The 23,544-nt window shown below is 39.7% G+C and overlaps 1 protein-coding gene across 1 annotated transcript in view; it reads right to left on the bottom strand.

Annotated features, from left to right (window-relative positions):
* large1 (LARGE xylosyl- and glucuronyltransferase 1) overlaps positions 1–23,544 on the bottom strand; it is an 84,442-nt gene that overhangs the window by 32,357 nt on the left and 28,541 nt on the right. The window contains exons 3-6 of the mRNA XM_084573578.1: positions 20,793–21,091; positions 13,741–13,823; positions 6,622–6,745; positions 6,348–6,519 (exon numbers count right to left, since the gene is read on the bottom strand). Of these exons, the coding sequence (XP_084429704.1) occupies positions 6,348–6,519; positions 6,622–6,745; positions 13,741–13,823; positions 20,793–21,091 (678 nt within the window). The remainder of the gene's footprint in view (positions 1–6,347; positions 6,520–6,621; positions 6,746–13,740; positions 13,824–20,792; positions 21,092–23,544) is intronic.

The raw sequence follows: 23,544 nt of genomic DNA, 5'->3' as shown, positions 1-23,544 counted from the left end.
CACACGTCTGTTAACCCACTCTATCCGCTGAGTCTTCAGTATGAGGAGCTCATTAAGATCACTCACCACTTCATTGCTATGTCATACTCCCAGTGGAGCGTGTACATTTGCCCCACTTACGTTGCCCTACTAATCCACAAAGTGCAACTTCAAGTGCTTCATGATGGCATGTTGCTTATTTGATGCTTTGGATGCTAAAAATAGGTCACTCTCAGCAAAGAATGGAAAAAATGGCAACTAGTTTCTGGGAAAGGTTCAGAGTTCTTACTTAGAACTGGCTTCATGGACTGATTGTTTACCTTGACTGACAGAGAGGTAAAGCATTATATAGAACTAAAGCTTCAACTGGCTTGTTCCAAATAGGCTGCAGCCCATTCATTTTTTTGTGGGTTGTTTGGATGAGTGCAATTGACCTGTTTCAAATAGGCCTATTTATGATTGTTAGGCCCATGTTTGATTGCTTGGTCAATAGTTAATGATCTAGTCAATGCACCAGGTAAGCTATTTTCTCCATTAATTGATTGTTTGCTTCATAATAATAATTCAGGAAATAGTCAGAAATCATGTAAAGTTAATCAGCATGTTGCTATTGTATTGAAGTAGGATGAGATTAATCTATTTTTTCAGTATCAGTATTTTCAGTATAACTGTGGGCATGGTGGGACTGCAGATTGAGAAGGATGTGTATTTAATTTGATCATATTTGTTCAGTTTTTGCCATTTCAATATAAAATAAAAAGAAAGTGCTGTGAAAAAGAAATGCTGCCACAGTTACCAAGAATCTAAAGTGAATCATTCCAACGCTAGTTTGGTCCAACCAATATTACAAATCACCCCATCCTCTGTGTCATTTGCATGAGCATGAATGCCCCTGGTTGTTGGACATCAGATTCTTTTACAACACACACACACAGAAAGGACAGCCAGTGAAAGACATTTGCTGTGTACTGAATTAGAATCGTTAACTCCATCTTTAACGCAAGTATTACATAATCTTGTAGAAAAATGTCCCATACCTACACAGAAATGGTTTCTACACACAACTCCTTAGAGATGTTTAAGAATTGATGTTTAAATGCATTGCAACACACTGTTCAGTCTACTCACCAGCTCCACTTTAAACACCTGACCTCAATGTGCTTACACCCGCCCCCTTGGTACAGGCCCTTGCATGTCTCAAATTTGTCAAAGTGGCAAAGGTCATAGATCGTTCTTCCCTGGAGGGCACGGTATAGGGGACTGAGGATAAAAAGAAATATGAGGTCTTGAATGGAGCTCTAATTTCCCAGGGGCTTCGCACCTAATACCAGAAAATCGACTGATTACAACTGGGGGTTAATTCTGATAAATTCCAGACAGACATCAGTGATTCCTGACAATGGATGGATATATGGGTACTGCTACAATTTCCAAGTGGTCCTGGAACCAACCCGCAAGACCCAACAAACAAAAATGATTGAGGAGAAGTGGTGAACATTCAATGTTTCACATTCTTGAGAGCTGCCGGGATCACAGTACACAGGAGAAAGACTGAAAGAAAAGACAAGCAAGGGAAATAATCCATAAAATAGACATAGCAATTAATTGGCAGTGTGTTCAATCTGGCTGAGAAATATGTAGTCCCTTCTACCAGCAATTACACAATATTTAACAAACATGTTCAGCATGTATAGCTGTGTAGTACCACATCTAGCATTTCCACAATAATTCCACCCAATATAAACAAGGTCAATATCCACTGAAAGTTAACTCCCAGAAGAAGAATTCAGATATTATGAAAGCAACAAACCATGTTCCAAAGACACCCCAAGATCTAAGGCTGTATGAACTTCTCAAACTGTAATTTCTGTTAACTTCAAACCAAGGCCTTTGGTGAAAAACCTTTTTAATTTGCCATTGCTGCAAATCCACTGCTTTCTCCATTCATTTGCAACAACAGTAAAACTGTAATGATGGAGCCACTTTGATGATCTAGTCAATACACTAGTTAGATTTGGATAGCACATTTCTCATCGGTTTAGGGCCAATTACAGTCATTTTTAAGTAAGTGTTATCAGCATAGCAATGGATATTATCTCCACAGACAAAAATGTATAAGGTGAAAAGTAACAGAACTCTGTGATCATAACTATGAACTATTACGCTACTCATAGCTACGAGTGAGGACACATTTATGACAAAAAGGATTGTACATGCATACTGCAAACCTCACATGTGCTGCAATAGACAGGATGATAAGGATCCCATCATGGCTTAAGACCAGTACAGATAACGCTTACTAAAAGGAAACAGCAGGATGCACATGGTGACCAAAAGCTATTCAGAACCTATTGCTATAGAAGACATCATCACATGATAACAGCTCTGCAAACTCTATGGTGAACACTGGAGATATAAAACAATCTTTGTCAACGTCTTTATCCAAGATCAATGGACTTGATCATATTTCATGCATAAAATTTGCATTATTTCACATCATTGTCACATGTCTTTATGTCTTTATGGCAACACAGCTGTTCCTTGTAATAACATGAACAGTCTGGGATTTCTGATCAAAATGGGTAGTATTCAAATGAGAAGATAATTTTAAGGCTTAATAGGGGAGTTGTGACAAATATACTCAAGGCCAGAGCAAATCTGTTTGAAAGATAACCTAACAGAGTGAATTTAATCAAAACATGAAACTGAAGAATGGGGTGATGGAGACTTGATGATAAGGATGATTAAAGATTGAGGAAGTAATGTTAGTACATGAAAGACAAAGCGAGACAGGAGAACAGGAGGCTGTAATGGCAGCACTATTACCTGAGCAAAAACAATCAACACAGACTGCTGTCTGCAGACTGGAGAAGTTGCCAACAGTTTATTTACAGAAAATCCCACTCAGACACAAAACATCAGCATATCACTGCAGCACTTTATAAACCAATGCCAACTACCACTGTTAATGACTGTTAGCATTACCATGCTATGAATCCATTCTAATTTAAATGGCAGCGATGGCAGAGACCAGAGTCAAAAATCTTCTTGTCAGCGTTTACCAGTTGTTTTTATCATCATTTATGCTCACATTTAAATTAGAAGGTATACCTTGCTAAAATGTGAGTTTAATTCAACGTAATACACCATAAAGGCAGTGAGTGCCTTAGATTGGATATTTCAGCAAAACATTTTAGCTACGGCTCTTGATTTGTTCGTTTCATAAAAGAGCAGCAGCTGCTCAGGACAGCATGGCATAACAGTTTTAGCCACACAGAGTACAAACTTGGTTTGTGCCTTGGTTTTGTAAAATAACACCTTTATGTAGTCATAAGAAAAAGTTTCCTCATAAGAACTGGAAATGGTATGAAAAGCATATTGTAAACACGAGAAATGTTGCTTGTTATGGTGAGAAGCTGCAGAAAATGTATTTTTGTAATGGTAGCAGCAACCTGTTACATTTAATTATAATAACAAATAGCCTAATCAATAGATTTTAGTTCACGTTTTGAGTAAGGAGGTGTGGACATCGACATCTTGATCGTATGTCTTGATAGATGTCTATTTTTGAATTTTTTAATAATCTAACATTTTATCATCCCTCATATACTAGTGTCTTATAAGAGCTTAATTAAGTTGATGTCCAGATAAAATATGAGCTCTCTTAATTATATACTATAAGCGTGCTTATCAGTTGGGAAGTTTCAAGAAATCTGAATCCTGTGAGTAAGATTTATGTGTCTTAGCGAATGTTGTAATCGCACAGCCCAAGCTTTGTGAAATTAAGTAGTGATCAAAGCAGCAGTAAAACTGTGGAGAGCAAGCAGAGTCTGAAGTTTGATTGTACCCTGTGTAGGGCAGTAATACGCCTTCTAGTGTCAAAACCGCCAAAAATCCCAAATGAAGAATGAAGCACAAACAAACATGCAAAAAAACAATAAAGAAAGAGCTTTTAAAGGCTTAAACAGCAAGTTCAGTTTCAAAGGTTACTGGTCAAGCACACAGCTTAGAGCAGCGAGTCCTCCTCCCTTAAGATAGATCCAAACGCTGGCAATGGGACATCATGAGCCATAAATCTTAGATGAGACTCACCACAGCATCCTTCTCTTTTTCTGCCTGTGTGCTTTGGCCAAGCTTTACTCTCTTCTCTGTTCCCTACTTCCCAAGAATGTACTCACGGGGCTTTCTGTCTTGTTGCTTCCACGACTCTCTTCTGTTATCTATCTAAACTATATGTCTGACTATGCACGGTCTGAAAGCCACTTTCCAATCGTAATAGGTTGTGTCAAAAGTAGGAAGGATTTTGCACTGACGAAAGATTTTTCACAGTCTTACTGTGGCCACACAGAACACTTTCAGCCTGGATGACATGCCATACAACCTAATCTCCAAGCCTTTAAAGCCTTCTCTCTCACTGCACTCTCTAGTATCACACTCCATAACTCTTTGGCAACGCTGTGTCATCTGGATCATAAATATTGAACATTCGCATTTGTTCATGATAAATGCTGACTGCTGTAATTTGACTGAGGGACTGAGGGAGCTAGACTAACTGTGAACAGCATGTTAGTGCTGTTAGCTTATTTTTGTGATATAATTCTACTATATTACATGGCGTCTTGTCATCACAATGTGGTAACTATCATGCGAGGAATGGTTTCAAACAGCAGGCTCTGTTTTGGATCTGGTTTCAAATACCCATTCCTTCATATTCTCTGTATCTCTTTTGTGTCTTTATGACACTACAGGCATCAGCAAAGAAAAACAAATATATTGGTGACATATAACGATCAGGCACAACAATATGATATCTTCTGACGATCCAGTGTTCTGCTAGGAAACATTTGGACCTGGCATTCATGTGGATGTTACTTAGACATGTAGCACCCACCTAGACCAGACCAGGCACCCCCACCCCATAGCAATGACACTCCTTGATGGCAGCAGTCATCCCCAGCAGGATGCAGCCTGACACAGGCACACATGCAACAATGCTTTAGGAATAACTAAAAAAAACATGAAGAACAGCACAAGGTGTTGACCTGTCCTCCAAATTCACTAGATCCCAAACTGATCAAGTATCTGTGGCTCAAAGGACCCAAGGGCCCCCACTAACAACATTCTGTTTCTGACACCACAGGACACCCTCAGAAGGCCCATGTCCATTCTCTGATGAGTCACAGCTGTTTTGGAGGCACAAGGGAGACCTACACAACATCAGGCAGGTGGTCATAATGTTAAGCCTGATCGGTATATATCAGTGTCATGTCAGTGTATTTCTTGAAACGTTACAGTGCTTCCTAAATGCTGATACCGATGTGTGGGCATTTAAAATACTTGATCAAAAATAAATCTCGGTAGGATCAATGTTTCTAACTGCAATAATGAACAGCTTCAGGCGTATTTTCAGAAATGTATTTTTTTTTCAGTGCAGACACAACAATGAGAAATACTCCTGCGGGCTCATCACAGAAACACCACCTGTGTAACACACAGCTTCTCTCCAGCTGATGCCAAACACATAGATTCAACAAGGACAATCCTATGTGGTGAGTCATGAGTGAAAAATCTGTTGAAGTGAATGAATTGTGCAAATAACAAAGATGGATGGGAAAACCTCTGGACAAACAACAGACCATTAGTCGGACTAGGCTGCTGTCACTTGGCAGTGATGGGGGACGCTTTCTGAAACATATCACTAAGAACTGCATACTATACTTTACATTGGCTACATAAAATAACACACACACAAACAGAAAACATGAAAAAATGGCCAGACCTCAAATAGATAACTTCAGACTGCTGATTACATATTCTGGAACAAGTCAATAAATCAAGAGTTGGGATGTGTGTGAAGCAGTGAGCAACAAATAATACCCAGTTATACTCAAGCAGGTATCAGCTTCTGATGACGATGGTGACAGCCTATTAACTAAATCAGCTTTAGAACCTTAATACGCATACATACAAATACTAATCTATAAATATACACCATAGTTTATTTACCACAAACTATTATCTTAAAACATATCCCACTAAGCAGCCTGCATACTAGAGAGGAATGCACCAGACAGTTAGAACTGTCAGCATGACCAATAAGGTGTGCTTGTCAATTGCACCACACCAAAATTGGACATGGAGTAAATTGGGAGAACCTAATAAAGGTTTAGTAACACATTCTAATAACAAGTCCTTCCTTTGGTACATTCAAGACAAGATCTGGAAGAAAATAGATAAAACTGCCATCAGCTGGGCAGAAAGGCACAGCTAAACCCCTCACAGAGCATCAATTATTTCATGCATTACAAGCCCAAACATTACAAATATACCTGCACAAACAGTATGCGACATAAAATGAGATGGATTACCTTTGAACTTATGGAAGACGGCCCAGAGTTCAGCAATGTCAGTGGCAAAGGTGATGTCTGTATCCAGAACGATGACCCTCTGCAGATCTGATGGCAGTGTCTTGGTGAGTACAAGCTTCATCAGCCCGTAGATCCCAGAGTAATGTTTGTTGGGGATCCATGACACTTCAGACTGAAACACCACAGTGAAGAAGGGTTGGGGTTTACATGACTGCCGCAGAGTGTCTGAGGGAAGCTCTGAGTTAGTGAGTGAGGAAAAGTCTGTGTTCCTCACCTTCAGCTCATCTGCATCGTAGAAGTCCACCCTGACAGCAGGAACCATCCAGGTATGGAACAGAGAGGACAGGATCTGCTGAGCAATGGAGTCTGTGATGAAATGGAAGTGAAGAGGGTTCCGCCTGCAGGCACATACAAACACACATGTCCATGGTTGAATATGTTATTCTACAGAAACAGCTTGCTTCATATTACATAAATGCAAATAGTGCACCCTGCCGATTGCAACAGTGTGAAGTAGAGTTCAACAATGTTTGGATTAAGTGGAAAAACACATTTGCCCAAGACCTGCAAGCTGCAAAAAGAAACTAGACTTCTGCTGCACCTGTGTCTTTTCACTATACCGATGTAATGAAAAAACACTATGTCCTTCTGTTAGAGCAACTCCATGTGACCTACCATTGTACGATCCCCTTGAAAGGCGGTTTAGTAGACCTATGGTTGGAGCCGAGTCATGGCAAGGGTAAGGACATGAGGAATATCGAGACACAGGCTAATGTATTATTGGTTTCGAGACTGACACCAAAGTCAAACATCCAATACTGAATACAGAATACAAAACAGATTTCTTTTCTTGTGCATATGATAGGCTTAATCAACTTTCTGCAAACCCATTTTGTCTAGGGCTTGGATGTAATAAACATTCATTTATATGTTAATGTCCTGGACTGTAGCATAAGTGATTTTCTGAAACTTGACAAAGCTCCTTCTGGGCCATATTAGTCCTGTACAGTTATTATGTATACAAGTAAACTGATTCTGATAAGGGATGAGAATCAGGCCGCAGTGTGCTCCTGTCTTCCATTTACCAAAATGTGGTAGTCCAGAAGTAACTCCATGAGTGGAGGAGAGTGGTTAGTCTACATTAAAATGACATATTTGGGGATAGGTGTGCATTCCTGAGATTTGAAGAGACAGTTACAGCATGATGAGGTAGATGATTCATATAATAGGACAACCAAAGCTTCATCCAGAGAGATAACCGTACAGTCAGTATCTTACATCAACTCACACACAGAGCAAGGGCGGAGTATAAAACAGATATTCAGAACTTCCGAACTAGGTCAAGAGAAAGTGACGTTGAGCAGAGGATGTGAGCACCCTGGGGTGTCTTGTGCTGAATGGCTGTGGGACTGAATGTGTCAGCTGCACTTGCTCAATTAAGTACTGGAGGCTGAGAACTGTCAAAATGTATTGGAACTCGGAGCACTGGAAAAGCTGTCAGCCACAGCAGTGCCAATAGAAAGGGTTTTGACATCTTCTGGACAAACAGCAACAAGCCGTTGACAGGATGATTGGGCTAATGCCAATAAGGAAGCAATATGTCAAGTGCATCCTGACTATCAGAATGGCCCGCGATGAACTAATCCTCTAATCTTCATAATCCGATATTTTCCCGTTCCACTGAAGACTTTCAAACTGACGAAGATTCAGATTTGTTGTGCTATTATCTGATCATAGCGTATGTTTAGACTAGGGAAGCCACAATCAGATTGTACGTCCCAATATAGATTCCAATATCCAAAGTCAGGCTACTATTACTGCCTTTATCCTGCAGACAATATCTGTTTTTACCATATCCCCTACCCCAGTGCAGACACACCACACCAACTGTTTCTTTTGTAGAATCAGATGTGTATTGGACGGTTTCAAATGCACACATGGCATCCATCAGTGGTTTTACATGATGTGTTCCAGCTTCTATATAGTTGTTTCTGTTTTTATCTTGTAATCTTTAATCTGTATATATTACTTTTGGGCTCTATGTAGTATTTTTTGTTTGTTTTTTTTTGTTGTCATTTTAAGTTCCAGAAGTTATTTTTGGTCTCTCTGTATACACCTCCTTTTAGCTGGTTTGGGTATTTTTGTATTACATTCCCTGAGACACTTTGTTTATCCGGTAGATGTTTATGCATTTCTAGATGCATTAATAAGAAATGTTTGCAGTCACCTCAAACACAGGCTCTGGCCAAGAAGCCCATTCAGTATTCTTCACATGCTCTACTACACTACAGTAGAAGGTCATATTATAATTATATGCTTGAGCATTTCTGCACATAACCAAGAGGGGTGTGTGCTGCTCAATCTTTCTCCTCAGTAAACCTAACCATCCTTTAGTTCAGAAAATGCCGTCCAGGATGTAAGAAGGGTTATCAGCTTCACATTTCTGTGGGTCCACATCTCAGAAGATCTCACCTGGTGTTTCACACCTCATCAAAAAGGCAGTTTGTTTTTTTTCCGAGGACCCGACGGCAAAAGCGGACTTCTGATGAACTTTCAGTGCTGAACCACTGAGATGACATTGACATATTGCTGTACAGTGTGGTACTCCAACTGCACTGCTGCAGACAGGAAGAACCTGCAGCGAGTAATTAAAACAGCAGAGCGGATCATTAGATCTCTTCTTCCCCAGGTTAGAGGATATCCACTCAATCTGGCTCCAGAGATGAGCCAAAAGCATCCTCAGAGACCCCCCACCCACCCTGGAAAAGCACTTTTCTCCACCCTCTCTTCAGGCAGACTGAGGACCATCTGAACACACAAACAGAGTGAAAAACATATTTGAATAAAACTGAACTACTGAGGATCTATCTACATATATAATACTACTCTACTCTACTAAAAATAATAAACAATATTTTGGACGTGGGATTAACCCGCGCACATTCTGTTATTTAGGATCCGTAATCAAACAGCTGGATACATTACAACAAAGATGACTAGAGAGCAATATTCTGAACAGTATTTGTGATTATTCAGATTGTTGCAAGATTTTGAAAAAAATAATCCCTTTAAGGAGCATTTAAAGCAGATAAAAATGTGTGATTAATTTGCATTAATTGCATGTTAAGTTGACTATATTCTATGAACATTAAGAATATCATGACTGGTGACAACTTCAGAAGCTGATGCATAAACCTTAACTTAGAAACAGCTAAATGTATAACTTTCCCAAATAAATTACAAAACTGATTTAGTCAGTTTAGCAAACAGTTTTATTTGTCTAGCAGCCATTCTTTGCATACATACATAAAAAATAAATAAATAAAAAATTCTAATTCTTCATCTGAGGATATATAAAATAAAAAATTACCCATGGATCAACAGTGTATTTTTCTGTGGAATATAACATTACATCCACTACACTGCACTGCAGTCTGCAATAACTAACACCAGGTTACACCATGCCAGGCTATAGACTGTATAAAGATGGTCAATGGAACAGTTCCTCAAAAGTGAAGCAAAAGCAAGTAGAGCTCCCCCTGGTGGCTGGCTGCAGTATATGTAATAACCATGAGAGTTGAAAAATGAAACAAAAATAAATAAGTACAGTGTTTATCCAACATTTCTTTGTAACTAGTGGTGAGTCTGGCTGAAGCGTGGGCTGGTCACTGATAACGTGGCTCTGCGTGGCTCCACTCTTGGACCGTACTGCACAGAGACTGTCCATATTTATTTATTCGTTTAACAGTCTATGGGCTAAACCATCTAAAATCACATGAAGGGGGTTCGCGTCTTACAAAATGTAGCAGTTATTGTGAACTAAGTTACCAACTATAACACAACATATTACAACCAAGGCAACATACAATCATTGGTTGCTGTGTTCTCTGACAATGGCACCAGATGCTGGCACTGTGGGAGATGAAGGCCGGGGAGGGAGAAAGTTGATTATAATAACAACAGTTATCATTTATGCAACCAAAAGAGGTCACTGAAAGCTTTTAAACAGATGAATGGTGTTTTGGGTTTTTTTGCCAGTCATATGATCCTGATAGGACACAGCAAAGTTGTTGCTGGACAGATCAGACTGATGAAAAGCCCCGCTGTCTGACTGAATGCAGCAGAAAGAGGCCATCTCTCAGGTGGTTCAGCATTTGTCACACAGTGAGGGCTAATATACAGGGCTCTCCATCACTGTGGACAGAGATGTGCTGGTAGCAAATATTTGATTTACAGCGGTGGCTAAACAGAATACCACTGATGAAATTAAATGACAGAATTGTAACTACAGTGAATGAAATGGCATTTATCTTTTTAGTCTCGTTTCATGGGGAATTTATAGCATGTGCAATTTTTCATTAGAAATCGACCATACAGAGATGATATACAGCAGGAGAAGCCATTTGATAAAGACTGCAGTCAGCTTGTTGCAGGGCCAGACTGTGTTTGTCAGAGTGCGTTTGTCCCGATCGATGTCCCATGTCCTGTTCCACCTTTTGAGTCATTCAGCAAGATAGAGCACACTATCAAACGACAGTGCAACACGCTGACCTCTCAGGCACCTGTCCGCTCGCATATTTGTCACTCAGTGGCAAAACAACAGTGAATAAACACCCCCTTTGAGTTAACAAATGCTGCTGGGGACCATCCAAATCTTCACATGAACTGAAGTGAATCTGTGAACTCTAATTTGGGCAGAACACTGATGAGAACACTGATGTTACGCCCCCAAACTGTCACTACTGAAAGCAGACAACAAGAACGCAATCTTGTTTGTTTATTCAAAGATTATTGAAGAATTAATCGTTAATCATTACCGCGGTCGTTCAGTGCTTTCCTGATGGTGGATTCATGAACATTTACATCATTGTAGCAACATGAAGTAACATTAGGTACAGTGGGTTGTCCTCGAACCAGATGTGCCACATGCCGAAGTGTCCTTGATCAAGACACTGAACCCCCAGTTGCTCTCAGTGTGTGGCACTGGTGTGTGAATGTGTGTGTGCTTGTGTGAGCGAATGGGTAGATGTGTCTATGACTGTAAAGCGCTTTGAGTACCAATAGGTAGAAAAGCGCTATATAAAAGCAAGGCCATTTACCATTTGAGATCATTCATACACTTCTACAAACATGTGTTGTGAACATCAGACTATGACAAATCTCCAATTTTTTTCCAAACAAAACGACACACTGAACAACACCTGACTTTCAATACAATGCTTGGAAACACTTCTGGACAGATCAGTCAAATTTGGCCTTGAAACTAAGTTGGAATTCTAAAGGTGCAAAAGTTAGTGCACAGATATGTAATATTGGCTCATTTCAGTATGTACAAAGCATAATATTTCCTTTCATTTGTCTAACTATTCAGGATTTGTTTGAAAATCCGCTGATGTTCTGAGTTATTTTTATACAGAAATGTGGAAAATTCTGAAAGGCGCCAATTCTTTAAAGCGACACTGCATTGTTTATAGGCCTCTCTGCCTTCATTTTTTTTCTTGACACACTGATGAGTACGAGCTGAGTGCCTGAGGCGACCTTTGCAGAAAAAAAATGCAAAGGAACTCTCTAATGTAATCTCTACCGGGTATAAACACAGAGTGGTAAATTGTAATCCGGAGATAGTTGCGAGGTTCAGAAATATTACTGCTTGTGCTTTTGTTATGGCTCCCCATGGTGCTATCAGGGAAAATATTTCACCTACTAAAAACATTTTAATTCAGATAAATTTTACGATAGAGAGCTGCTGAGCTAACTAACTCGATAAAATGCACGTCCTGAAAGTATGTATGAAAGAAGGATGTTACATTTATATTATATTTTGTGCGGGCATACAATTTAATCTTAAGAACAGTTCTGGAGCTGAATATCAAATAACATCTTAGAAGGCATAATACTGAATTCACATGGACTGATTACTAATGAATCCTCCGTCTCCAAAACATAATATGCAATAGATTATGCTATACACGTATTAAGTGTCCAATTACTGGGAGTCCTGACTTGTCTTTCCCACTCTTCACTTCTCACTGGAGATTTTCTGTATCATGGTGGTTAGGTTTTGCCATAGTCTCCAGGTTGTTCTCATATGGAGTACTTTGGCTAACTTGAGACTGTAGAAAAACACAGAAGTTGTTCTGTCATTTGGATAAAACCTAAAATATAGTAACACTGAAGGATTATATAAATTGTGGGACATTTCAAGTTAAAATTGAGCTTTAATTATAGTGGAGTTTTAAGATGATTTTTTCAATCACTTGGTTTGAGGAATTAGATAAATCCATGGGATTACTCATGATCCTCACAAACAGAAAATATCCAAGAAAAAGCATTTATATAATAACTGTAACTTGGTGAGGTAATATGAAGACTAAGGGGAAACACTAGAATCTAAAAAATGACTCAATATGCCTGTCACGTCAAAGACTGTCACATCTAAGACACCATCAAAGAAATTAAAAAAATCCATCTGAGGTTACATACCATTCTGTGTCTCTTCTACATTTTTGATCTTTCTTTCATTTGCTACCATGATATAGTTTATTATTTTAGATATTTAGATCCATCCATCCATCCATCATGTAGCCATCCATCAGTATGCCTGTGACTGTTACAGATCCATTCAGCAGCAGCACTCTGAGCCAGAGTCATAAAGAATTATCATCAGGAACAAATTGATAACAGTTGGTACGGCATTATACATGGACAAAAAGAAGCTATGGCCGTTTGGTTTGACCACCAAATTCTAATCCCATCATTGTATAGTCCAAGTGGAAATTTGTGCCTGATCAGGAGAAATTCTTACAATATCTCATTCACATCCTGTTTCATCACAGTCACCTTTGTTCACCAAAATCCAACGCCTCCATCCTTGAGTCCAAGTAGATGTTTGTGCCAAATCTCTTCACAGCATTTCTGAGACATTGCGTTTCTGAGAATGGGATGGATGTGCGCACTCAGACAGTGATTCTTTCCATTATGAAAATTTCATGGATTATTTTGAGCCAATCATGCAGAGAGGGTAGGTCTGGGTTAAGCCACTTCATGGTAATGGCTTTTTTAGCAGCTACACTCAGTATACCAAATAGGTATTTTGCTTTTATACTAATGCTTTGTGAATTTAGAAATCCAGTAACAGTTCCATCCAATTAAAAGTAATTTTAGTGCCAAATATGATTTGGCATTCCGTGTGGGTACAGAAAGAAACTATTAATGCCCAAAATATGTGATGATCGGCTTCATGAGAACCAAAGTTTCTCCAGCAATCAGAGGAGCCTGAATGAAACATTCCCAACCCAATACCATGTATTTTGAACAACAATTTCTTAACAGTTCCTCCTTGAATCGATAAACATAGAAAAGTCCATTATTCTTAGAAGTAGAAAATATGTACCTGTGGAAGAGCACAGACTTAACCAGCGTCACTACGTCTCGACTTGCGTTGTAACCTGCACACACGATGGCCACATGGATTGTCTGTGGAGAAAACGAAAAAAAGAGAACGAAGGATTGAAAAATGGTCATGAATGGGATTTCACAGAAAAGGGTGACAAAAGTATTGTTTTCAGCAAAAAGAACAGTGTTTACAGCACATCATACCATGGGACATCAAATAATTCACACAGAAGAATTCTGATCAGTCACATATGCTTGTGTGTGTTGTTTAACCGGGGCACAACAAATATGGATAACAACAGTATATGAGTGTCACAGTTACAGTATAAAAACCATGTTAGGAAATTGTGATCCTGAAGGCCTGAAATAAATATTATAATGGACACAGGAGGTAGCAGTAAAAGGGGAAGTGGAAGAATCAGACCCTGCTACTTGTGAAGGTCTTCTCATATGGTCTAAACAAGCCTTTATACCTGCTTTCTTCTGTTCTGACGAGTTCTGTTAAAATTGGAAGTTTCAAAACACGTCCAAATAAGAATAATAGCAATGATGAAAATAATAAAACACAAAGTTAGGCTCAAGAAAAGCTCTACAGTACAATATTGTTTAAGGATAGATTTAAAAGAGATCACTGACTCAGGTGAGCTGACATCCCCTGGCAGATTATTCCACAGCTGTTGGCCCAAGCCACCAATACTCTGTCCCCTTTTGTTTTCAGCCGAGGCTGGAATAGACATCAGACCTCTGCCATGGCACTGGCACATGTGGTGCTAAAAGGTCAGTAACATAGCTGGAGGCAAGGCCGTGAAGAGCTTTAAAAGTAATCATAAGCGCTTTCTCTTTATTTCTATAACATTCTGGGAGCCAATAATGCGCTGTTTGACCCGGAGTGATGTGATCCCTTTTTGCTGGTTCTGGTTAAAAGCCTTTGCAGCTGGATTCTGTACAGTCTGAAGTCGAGAGATTTATTGTTCAGAGTAAAAAGGCTATTACAATAATCCACACATGACAAAATAAAAGCCTGTAAAATAGTCTCTGTGTCTTTAAAAGATGAAAGAGGCTTGATTTTGGAAAGGTTTCTGTGATGATAAAAACATGATTGGACCGGCTTTGTTATGTCGGACACAACCAGTATACAGAAGACTGTTAAAACTGGACTATGAGGGCACAACATATAAAATCTTTGGATTTAAGTCCCTCTCTTATGTGACAACCTTTCAACCACAGTAATGGGGTAAAACCGATCCAGAGTGTGCTGTTGTGGATGTGAGGTCAGGTAGATACAGTCCGGTAACAGACTTTGTTATGATATCACTTCATCAGTAAAATAAGATGAAAAGACTTCAAGATCTTCATTATTTGCAGATTTGGGAACTTGGAGGAGTGGGATTTACCAGCATAATAGTCGCTTTAAACACGACACGTGGGTTGCATTGACGAACTGAGATTAGGTGGGAGAAATAATGTGATCTTGCTCCCTTAGTCATATCGCTATATTGTGATGTCCTCCATGACACTGAAATTAACAACCAGACCAGATTTCTTGCAGCTGCGTTCTGCTTTCCAACATTCTCTTTTGCAATTGTAGATTTAATCATTTATCCAAGGCTGGTCTTTGACTGCCGACCTGGACCTGACCTTAAGCGTCACATTGGCGTTTAGAGACAGACAGACACATAGATCGAGCTGAACTGATGAGTGAGCTTATTTGTGTGGGAGTGGTCGAAAGTAGGCAATGGTAGGTAAGAAATTAGTACATTAAGGACATAAAAAATAAAACTGTAGTGTGGGGCAATGCTGATGATATTCACAGTTAAACGTTTCTGATCGCAGCCAAAAATGGTTAATTTGTTCTAATCTTCAGTAAATTATTGACATTTCTCTGACTTTCATTTGTTTCATTACTATTGACAGGCCTGTGGTTTATAATTACTGGAATATTAGACATGATTTAATAAGCTTTAAGAGGTGGCGGCCCTTGTGTTCTGAGGGGTGAGGTTAGAGTAGGTCAGTCACACACTCGTAGTGGTAAAACTGCACAAGATATGTTTGCAGCCCACACACACGTTACTTAACAGGTAGGTTAAAAGCCATCTCAGCTAAAAAATGATTCATGTTCCCAAAAGAGGTTGGACTTGTCAATAAAAACGACACTGCTAAAGGGAACACACCAACTGTAACCAGGAGCTGAGACAGTAATCTGCACAAACATCTGTAGCCTTGGCAAACATCCTTTTGTTTATGAGCTCCTCTGTTATTATTTGAATTATTTAATTTACTTTAATATGACTTATGAGCTTAATGACTGTAAAAAGGAGGTACAGAATTATATTCAAGAAGGTTAAATTGTCATCATCTCTTTGCAGTGTACCTGTGCATGTAAAAAAAACTGTCATCGGATGACTGATACTGAAGAAAAGTAGAAAACAAGAAGATTCTTAAGAAAGTAGGTCTCGATATATTGAATAAGTTCAAGTAATTAGAGTTTTTTTAACAATATAAAAAATACTTAAATCTACTTAAATACTTAAATTGAGATTTCAGCCTTGGGTGTCACTCAAACACTGGACAGTTAACTGCTGTGACGTAGGCTTGTCAAGAGTCTGGGGCACCTTCAAGGTCCATCCCCATATAAAGCGAGTTTCTCTTGGGCCACACCTTTGTAGCTGACAGTTGGTCTCTAGTGGGCATTAAAGTTATGGTTGCCTGGATAACTGTCTTGTATGTTTTTCACATTTTTGAGTGAAACAAGGAGAACACTGAAATGGTCTATTGTATGGACAGAGGTAGTTCTTCTTCACTGCTCCCTTTTTGAAAAGAAAATGCCGCCAATCCATATGGGTCCCACCCAATGCTCCAAGCCTGCTAGCAGCATGGGGAAGTCGGTGATAGGAACCAAAGTCAACATTTGCTTGTCATATGTCAATTTATCGGAACAAATGCTCCTACTGGGTGTTGCCTCAGTGTTGGACCCACCTACTTTGCATTTCTAAAGGTGTTTTCTTCAAATAAAACCACAACTGAATTTCATCAAAATTCCATTCTGACTGTTTGTTCGGTTTTCACCGAATTATAACTCCAAGAAGCTACTCACTGTTGGTGAAACTGTTGGACTATCACAAATAATTAAATATCGCACTTCCTTAAAGTCTGGAAGAAAAATAGATACTACATTTCTCATTACACATCTCAGTGGTGTCTTTTACAAGAAAGACTCCACTGAGATGAAACACACTGTCCTTAGTCTGTAAAAAAGAAAAACACAAATCTGTAAGGAGATAGCAGGAACACAAGGAATGGCTGCATCAAGAATTTGGTATATTCAAAGAAAAAAAAGAACACACTGGTTGCTTTAAAAATGCCTGGGCATCCACTGAAGACAGACAGTGGTGAATGAGCTCACGATCCTTTCCCTAGTAAAGAAAAATTCCTTCACAACATCAAGCCAAGCAAAGAAACACTCTCCAGTTCAGACTTTTAGCATAAAGAGAATCATTTATAAGAGCAAATACAGAGGATTCACCACAAGGTGCAATTAGATTTGACAAAAACAAATAAGATGATCAATGAGATGGTAGAGCATTCCTTGGAAAAGTTCCAACAAAAATTAGCCTTTACTATAAAGGCAAGAAGGAAGAATATGGAGGAGGCTTATAGCTGACGAGCCAGCGCTTACAACATCATCTGTAAAACCCAGTGGATGGCATAAGAATATATGGCTTTATGCCCTGGAAATGTAACAGAAGGAAGAAGCAGCTGGTACAGATAGACATGACCTAAAACATTCTGTGAAAGCAACTCAGGAATTTTTGGCAAAATGGAATATGCTTCTTTATATTTAAAGATATCTAATATTAGATATTAGTTATCTATTCAATAAAATAGGTAAATGGATATCGCTCATATCGATAGATTAATAGATATCTATTAAACATTCTGTGAAAGCAACTCAGGATAGATAGATATCTATTAATCTATCTAGATATATAGATATCTAATAGATATCTAATCTCTAATATACAACGATCAGCCACAACATTAAAACCACCTGCCTAATATTGTGTAGGTCTCCCTTGTGCCTCCAAAACAGTTGTGCCTCATCAGAGAATGGACATGGGCCTTCTGAGGGTGTCCTGTGGTGTCTGGCAACAGAATGTTGTTAGTGGGGGCCTTTGGGTCCTATGGGTTGAGGGTAGGGGCCTCTGTGGATCATCCCACAGATACTTGATCAGTTTGGGATCTAGTGAATTTGGAGGACAGTGCTTGTTATCATGTTTATTTTTAGTTGCTCCTAAACCGTTTTGTCTGTGTCAGGCTGCATCCTGCTGGGGATGGCTGCTACCATCAAAGAGCGTCATTGCTATGGGGTGGGGGTGCCTGGTCTGGTCTAGGTGGGTGGTAAATGTGTAAGTAACATCCACATGAATGCCAGGTCCAAAGGTTTCCACATCCAGTGGTAGTGGAAAAGATGTTGGTCTGTTTGAGAAGGGTCAAATCATTGACATCTAAGGAGATTGTAGAAACTACAAAATTTGGGTTAAGAACTGTCCAACACATTATTAAAAATACTGGAAGAATTGTGGGGAGGAAGAAATGTGGTAGGAAAAAAAATGATCGGTGATCATTTAGTGAAATCAAATCAAAGAAAATCAACAGTATAAGTAAGAGCATTTCCTTAAGAAAACCACTAATCAGTGAGGCTAACCGGAAAAAAGGCTTCAATTCCTCAGGGAGGATAAGGACTGGACTCTGGAGCAATGAAAGAAGGTGTGATGTGGTCTGATGAGTCCAGATTTACCCTGTTCCAGAGTGATGGGGGCATCAAGGTAAGAAGAGAGGCAGATGAAGTGATGCACCCATCATGCCTAGTGCCTACTGTACAAGCCTGTGGGGGCAGTGCTATGATCTGGGGTTGCTGCAGTTGCTCAGGTCTAGGTTCAGCAACATTATGTGCCCAAAGAATGAGGTCAGCTGACTACCTGAATATACTGAATGACCAGGTTATTCCATCAATGGATGTTTTCTATTAGAAACATTAGTAAGGTTTGAACATTTATTCATATAATAGGGAAATGGACACAGTCGATTAGGAGTGGATATAATTGTGACAAGTGATGGATGAACTGTATTCTACTAATGGGATTAAGGTCTATGTTTGGACACAATTATTGTCAGTAGGGAGAGCAAACTTGATACAGGAAGACACGATTGTTTCCTGGGCAAAAGTACCGTATTTTTTGGTAAAAGGCTGTGACCAGCCTCATATTGTAATGAAGTACCACGCAATATAAAAACAGATGTATGACACCATGAAATCAGTTTGAACTCGCATGGCACCCAGAATTAGACTCGGGTATATTATTATATTATTAAGAATAAACTCTGCCTGCATCAAACTTTGATTTTGCATATTAGAGGTGTCAGGCTGACTGTGTGTATGGTGTTGGCATGGGCTACAGCTGACAATAGCCCACGTTCAAGCCTCAGTTACCTTACAGAAAAGCCTCTGTAGCTTCTTTTTACAATATGTATTCAGGTCAAGAATACAGATTTCATGGTTGCAAAGCATTACTTTCTACTGAGTTTTTACGTGTGACGACACTGACTAGTCAACATTGACCCGAAATTCACCACATATTAGTCAACTTTAAAAAGAGGAAGTTGCTATGGAATTGATGGTGGAAACAAATTTCTTTTATTGATTCTAGGACTCATTGTTTGAGGAAGTTATGTTGATGGCATTGTTCCAATACACTTTGAGGATTAATTGCTTATTTTTATTAAGATATTTATATTTAATTATTTTAAAAATGCCTTGTTGCAGCAATTCAAACAGGAATTGGAAGTAAAAGTTGTCGGTCTCCCTGTCACTATGTATAACTGCTAAAATGGTGGATGGAGAAGTCTATTTTTAACATTACGTTGGCTTTTTCCCTCACAGTTCTAGGCTATGGCTCCAATTACAGCTCAAAATGTCTCTCCCTGATGTCAACCGACATGTCAAAACTCCATGCGGACTTTTTTTTTTTTCCTCCTTCTCAATAGCATTTATACTAATCTTCCTGCAAAGCTCAAGGCAGCTGGGCTAACCCTCCAAATGAACAGGGGTCATGTTCAAGCACTGCTGGAAGCTGTGCTAAACTCTCACTTTCCGTTCTAGATTTTTCCCGTTCCAACCCCAAAGGAGCTCTGCTTCCCCTGCAAGCTCCTTCAACTGTACCAGGCTAAGAATTGCATGTGCCAGCTGATGTGGGAGGAAAGTGGAAGGTGGTGATAAGAAACGATCCGGGGGGATATCCTTTCTAGGAGTGTTATACACAAATCACACAGCTGCCAGCCAGAAAGCACCAGGTGTGCTTGCGTGCTGAAGAAAAATCAGCTTAAGTTATCTTTTCCAACCAGTGCCTAGAGTGTATTCAAATGCATCTGCAGTAAAATTTGTGATGTGCACTTACAATAATTTTATCCAATCTATCAATATAAAAAAAATAAGTGCTGTAAGTAGTAAATAAGGGCAAAATGAAAACATTTGATTAAAAATGTGTCTATTTATTAATGACACATAACATTATTATTTAAATATATAACTCATGTGGGAAAACTGCCACACATATGAGACACTGAAGCAAGATCCCACTAACATATGCAAAACGAAAATAACAACCTGCTTAAAACAACAGGGAAGCGGAAAAGGCTGTAGATGGACAATTGGAGCGCAAACTTTATTGTCACATACACAATAAAGGTGATGAGCTGTGGTGCTGTGAGGTACTAGCATTGTGTGGATAGCAGCTTGGCTGTGGTAAGGCTCTCATATTATCCAGCCTTCTGACAGTGAGCGATATCCCAACAGCAGACCAACTCTATCACTGCTGCCTGAAGGCAAGCTATAACGTGGCTTCACTATGTTCTGATAGTACTTTACTTCCTGGGAACTATCTTCAAGGTCATACCGCATTGCTCAACAAAAAGGCTTCGAACAATTGCAAAACTGGGCTTCTTTGTAAGTTTAAAAACTCCTTTCAGAAATGTACATAAAACATGTCTCACCTCACACTTATCCACCACTGGCTGCTGCACACAGTCCGAGCTGTTTCCCACTGCGGCAGCTTTCTGGCCCTCATTGTCGCCAGTGCCTTCCTCTGAATGGGTTCGGCTTTGGTTGCCACGGTGACCGCCGCTTGGAAGGCGCGCAGACGGGCTCCTGTGTGGCCGGCTGAGCTCTCGGCGCAGTGCCCGGTTCTCCTCCTCCACTGCCCGGACCCTCAGCTCTAAGGCCTGCCGCTCGCCAGCTCCTCCCACCGGCGTTAATGACTGGGCTTCCAATGGAGACAGGGGGAGGGGCTTCACTGTGGGGTTGGGATGGAGAGAAACTGAATTAATACGAGGACAAACGCCAAACTGTTTATCACTTTTCAATATTAAACTAAATCTTGAATTTAGATACCAGTGGAGTGGATTTTTTCTTGTACTGCACATACACATTACATGATGAAGACATGTCTTTCAGAACAGTAAGTTAGCCTTTTCTCTGATCAAAATTTAAATTGTGTAAACATACTGAAGACAGGTCTGTACTTCATACTTGCTGTAGACTACGTGTGAAATGCTTCAGGAGTATACATAAGAAGCTCCTTGGCTTATAGTAGTGATTGCTAGCAGTACAGTGAAATGTGTCAAGCGGAATGAATATTGACAAAATAAGTCAGAAATAAATAAAAAGTTGCAACTTTAACTTTCAGTAAATTAATTTGTGAGTTGTGACAATACAAAACAATATAATGGTTTAACAACATGATGTCTGGCAACAGAATGTTGTTAGTGGGGGGTCTTTTGGGTCCTATGGGTTGAGGGTAAAGGCCTCTGTGGATTATCCCACAGATACTTGATCAGTTTGGGATCTAGTGAATTTGGAGGTCAGGTCAACATCTTGTGCCGTTCGTCATGTTTTTTAAGTTGTTCCTAAAGTGTTTTTGTGTATGTGTCTGCATCAGGTTGCATCCTGCTGGGAATGGCCATCAAGGAGTGGGGTGGGGGTGCCTGGGGTGGTCTGGTCCGGTCTAGGTGGGTGGTATATGTCTAATTAACATCCACACGAATGCCAGGTCCAACAGTTTCCCAGCAGAACATTGTATTCAATGTCAATGTGATTTATTTTTCCTGTCAGTGGTTTTAATGTTGTGGCTGATTGGTGCATAGTCAGGGCTCAAACTGTCAAACAAGTGAAGATGACTGTGGCTGGATATCTCATTTGCATTTGGAAGCTTGCTGTGAGCTCCCAGTGTGAGTGAAAATTAGGCTAAATACAGATTGGTACATTCTTAGGGAAAAAGCAACACCCTGGTGAACGGTGGTAATGGCAGCATTCTTTCCATACTCATAAAAATTTTATTTAAATAAATAATAAACCTTCACAGTGTGAGAAACCTGAGGAACACTCCCTGGGGCTGGCGGATCATTATCCATTCATAAGGCTCAGGAATAGAAAGGCCATGCTGAAAAAACTGTATTTTCCAAACCGGTTATGGAACAGCATTTTTTAGATAGTGGAAACTAAGATCAAGCTGTACCAGAATCAAGGCAAGGGCTTCAAATGATATTGGGTCACGAGTGCTTGTTAATGATGTGACAGAAGACAGAAGCAGCCTGATGAATTCTGAAGTGTACTGGGATATACTTTCTGCTCAGAGACGGCCAAGGGAAGCAGATGGCACTTCACTGTACAGATGGACAATGACCCAAAGCCTACTGTGAAATAACCCAGTTTTTGAAGGTAAAGAAGCTGGATATTCCCCGATGACCATGTCAGCCTTCTGATTTCAACCTGATCAACAGTGGACTGCTGAAGTCAAAACCAAAGGCAGAACACACATACAGTACAAACAACAAGAGAAGATAGCTGCAGTAAAGGCTTGGCAAAGCATCACAAAGTACGGATCCTAACATTTCATGATGTCCATGGGTTCCACACTTCGGTTATTCCCAGAAAAACATTCTTGGTAAACCATTAAAATGAACATGTTAGTTGTGATTAGGTTAATTTATCAAATTCCACTTGAGCCCCTGAAAGCAGCAGTCTTTGTATAAAAGCGGTTGCAATATCTAATTTTTCCACATCGTATTTTTGTTTAAACCCTCAAGCTGAAACTGAAAGCCTACACTTCAATTGCATCCTGTTTTATCTGACAATGTAAATTTCAAAGAGAAGCTAGTGTTTTACTGTATATCAGAATGTTGACTCATTTTAGGACAAGGGGTATACGGATATCTTTCTACCAGTTCTGTTATTGCAACGGCAGGAGAGCTACTGCTTCATGTATCTCTCTAATCCAAGTCAACAACAATTTCCTCTTCTGTTTTCTGACTGCTTCAAATATGAAAAAGTGGCCTTGACTCGCACAGAGACTCGTCTTTGAAAGAAGAGAAAGCTGTCACTCTCTTTTCACTATATCTTAGAAACCTCAGGTCCCACAGGAGAAAAGGAGGGGTCTTGGTTCAAGATCATTAAAGGCTACAATAGGTTCTCCATTCACGCGTACACTAGGGAAAACCGTCAGCCTTGAAGAACTACACATATGCACTATGCGCATACAAACAGCTTTCCACTTGACACTCCATGTTTGCACTGTGTACACACTCTGCATCTATAACAAAGGTATTAGTGACCCAGCGTTGTGAGACAACAACAATTTGCACAATATTCCCACTGTACTAGAACCCTCTGCACTTACCAAATGATGTAGATGTCTATGAAGCGTGGTACTGAGATCCGATCACAAGCGGTCACAGGGGACCGGAGTCG

Source organism: Chelon labrosus, assembly GCF_963514085.1.
Source record: "Chelon labrosus genome assembly, chromosome: 23".
In the NCBI taxonomy this organism is placed as follows: Eukaryota; Metazoa; Chordata; class Actinopteri; order Mugiliformes; family Mugilidae; genus Chelon; species Chelon labrosus.
The sequence above is the reverse complement of the archived record's forward strand: the minus strand, read 5'-3'. Positions and strand labels throughout refer to the sequence as shown.